Source organism: Pinus tabuliformis, chromosome 5_1 (genome assembly GCF_031772625.1).
Source record: "Pinus tabuliformis cultivar Carrire ecotype Pingquan chromosome 5_1, CPIR1, whole genome shotgun sequence".
Lineage (NCBI taxonomy): Eukaryota > Viridiplantae > Streptophyta > Pinopsida > Pinales > Pinaceae > Pinus > Pinus tabuliformis.
The window spans coordinates 561646122-561648862 of NC_142305.1; the positions used below are offsets into that span (position 1 = coordinate 561646122).

The window sequence follows — 2741 nt, forward strand, 5'->3', positions numbered from 1 at the left end:
CCTCTCTAAATGATCATAAGAGTAATAATATGGTCAATAGTTGAGTGATTCTCCTAAAACCAGATTTCCCTTTGGCTCGTTTACCATAACTTTCAAATAAATATATAGTTGAAATTCAAATATTTAATTTACTTTGGTATTCAAATATATTATTTATGGGAAACATTTTCCACATTAAAATATGCACAGGCACTCTCACACACATACATGGAAATTTGTTACCGTTACTACTGCTTAAATTGTCACTATTATCCACATCCATTGCCTTACTTGCCATAATTGAATTTGAGTTAAGAAAATTCCATTCCTTCTTATATGTGAATTTTCATAACTATATTTAACAAGAAGGGCCGCGGTGCAGCTAGTCCCTGCCATATTTCATGCGCATAGGCCGCGTTCAGAAGTTTCTCTTTTGTTTCGTGTGTGTCCTGAAAGTAACCAAGAGATATTGATTTTGTTTCATAATTGTTTTTCGCCATGAACGTGAAAAGCAAATGGGTCGAGATCTGCCATGTTGTGAAACTGAAGCAGGTTGTGAGAAAATGGAGGAAGCTCGCCAGCGTCCGCAAAGCGGCTCAGGCTCTGGCTGGGAAGATGCTTTTCTCGCGGTCGTGCCGAGTGACTTATGTGTCCGGCGACACACAGGTCGATGTGGCCAGGTTGAACAACTCGAGCAATGGGCATCGTCGCTCGCTGTTGGCCATTCCGCCAGACGTGCCGTTGGGACACGTGGCGGTGTATGTCGGGCAGAATTGCAATAGGCGATTTGTTATCAAGGCGGCGTACTTGAACTACCCGGTGTTTAGGGCACTGCTCAAGCAGGCCGAGGAGGAATTTGGCTACGCACAGCACAACAGACTTGCTATTCCCTGCGACGAGTTCCTGTTCGAGCACATTCTACGACTCTTCAGCAGAAATGGCCTCGCCGCTGTGAGGCATCTCGACTTGGAGGCAGTTAAGAGCAGGTTCTCTAACGAATGGAATTGCTCGTCTGAGGTGAATGGAATATCGTTCGGCATGGAATCAAGGCCTCTTCTTCATCCCTTTGCACAAAAATCCATTGGCTGATACAGCTTCCGGGTGTGCAACATTAAGACCTGAGAAATGGCCACTTTTGACCTATAAGTAACTAATTTTGATACTGCTGCTAATATATGAATTCTCCTGGATAGCGAATTATATAGAAGAAGAATGGGAAGTCATTTGGAAAAATCTGCACTTGTTGCAGGCCCTCCAAAGGTAGCTTGGAGTAACCTTGAGAAAATGCATGTCGTGTGTTCAGTTATTCGGCTGTAACTAATTCATTTTTCTACTGCTCCAAATATATGCATTCTACTATATAGATAATTATATAGCGGATGAAAAGGCATTCAGCTAGAGGAACCCTCACTTGTTGCAGACCGTGCAATGATAACTTTGCAGGAAGTTTAGTTTTAGTTGTTTTCATATAATATTTTTTATTAATATGTAAATATATTGCAATTATTTTAAACCATTTATGATTATTATAATAAACCATATTATACTAAACTTTTTCACAAGTAAAAACCATATAGTATAATAAAAATATATCAAGCAATAATAGATTACATGTAGATCTGTAAACCAAATCGACCGAGACAAGGTCATGAAGTTATCTATAAAAGTCTTCCATGAATCGAGTAGGGCCAGGGGGTCTTTCCTAAAAGCAAGAAGGTGTGGTTCCGTGTTTTGATTCTGGAAGCACTGAAGTAGCTGGGGTTGTGCGAATAAATCGTAAAGTAAAGAAGGCAAATATGAAGGTATAGCCCGCCGAAACATGCAGAATACCCGACGCGTGTCAAATTATCATGTTTTTCTAAAGCATAACACCTGTGCACATAATTTATTGGCTGCATGTTTCACAGATAGTGTAACATGTCAAACCGGCTTTAACTCCATGATTTCTATGCCCAGGTATCGGCTTGAGTATGCCATTATCGCCTTCGCTGTAAGTTGTCGGTCGCACTGCCATTATCGCCGTCGCTGTAAGCAACCTATTCTCAGCGTATCATGCAGGCCGAGGGCACGGCTTTGGCAATTCTGGACAGCCTATTTCCCTCTTGGCAAATCATTACAGGGTTAGTGAGATTTGTGTTATATTCGTAAATTCTGCCTCTGTGTCACGGCTTCTGGTACTGTGCTTCACTCTGTTCGCTGTTCGAACATCTTGTACCTCAAGCTTTGAAGAAAGAAAGTGAAAAAGAAAACGAGCAATGGCTATGCCCAATTCAACGACTGCCGGTGGCGCACAAATGGTTCCGGCAACCCCTTCTTTTGCCGGAAAGTTTAACATTTTGAGGCGACCCGGCTTTGGCAATTCTGGACAGCCTATTTCCCTCTTGGCAAATCATTACAGGGTTCGGTTTCAGAACAAGGAGTTGTTCCATGCCTCTGTGTCAGGGCTTCTGGTACCTTGCTACGACTAGCGGTGGTGCATTCTCCACTGCACCCTGCAAATTATTAAGCGATACATATTTTCTCCACGGCAACCTGCAAATCATTAAACAGGAAGAGAGCCATGGTACCACAAATACTTCATGATTGTTTTGTCATTCTGATATTATTGTTTTAGTCACGACTCATTTTGTTTCTTTTTTTTTCAATTCAGGTAGAACGCCAGAGCCCGCGTAGGTCAGAGAGGTTGGCACAGAGAGTTCCATATAAATCGCACTCCAACCTCCAGCCTGTTTGCAAAAAAAGGAAAGATATAGTGAGTAATC

At 42.0% G+C, this 2741-nt stretch overlaps 1 protein-coding gene across 1 annotated transcript; it reads left to right on the forward strand.

Moving 5' to 3' along the window:
- The first annotated feature begins 477 nt into the window (after window positions 1-477).
- On the forward strand, window positions 478-1068 carry LOC149166050 (auxin-responsive protein SAUR41-like). Its single transcript, XM_089430029.1, has one exon. It carries the CDS (start codon window positions 478-480, stop codon window positions 1066-1068), a length of 591 nt encoding a protein of 196 aa, XP_089286155.1.
- Window positions 1069-2741: the final 1673 nt, after the last annotated feature.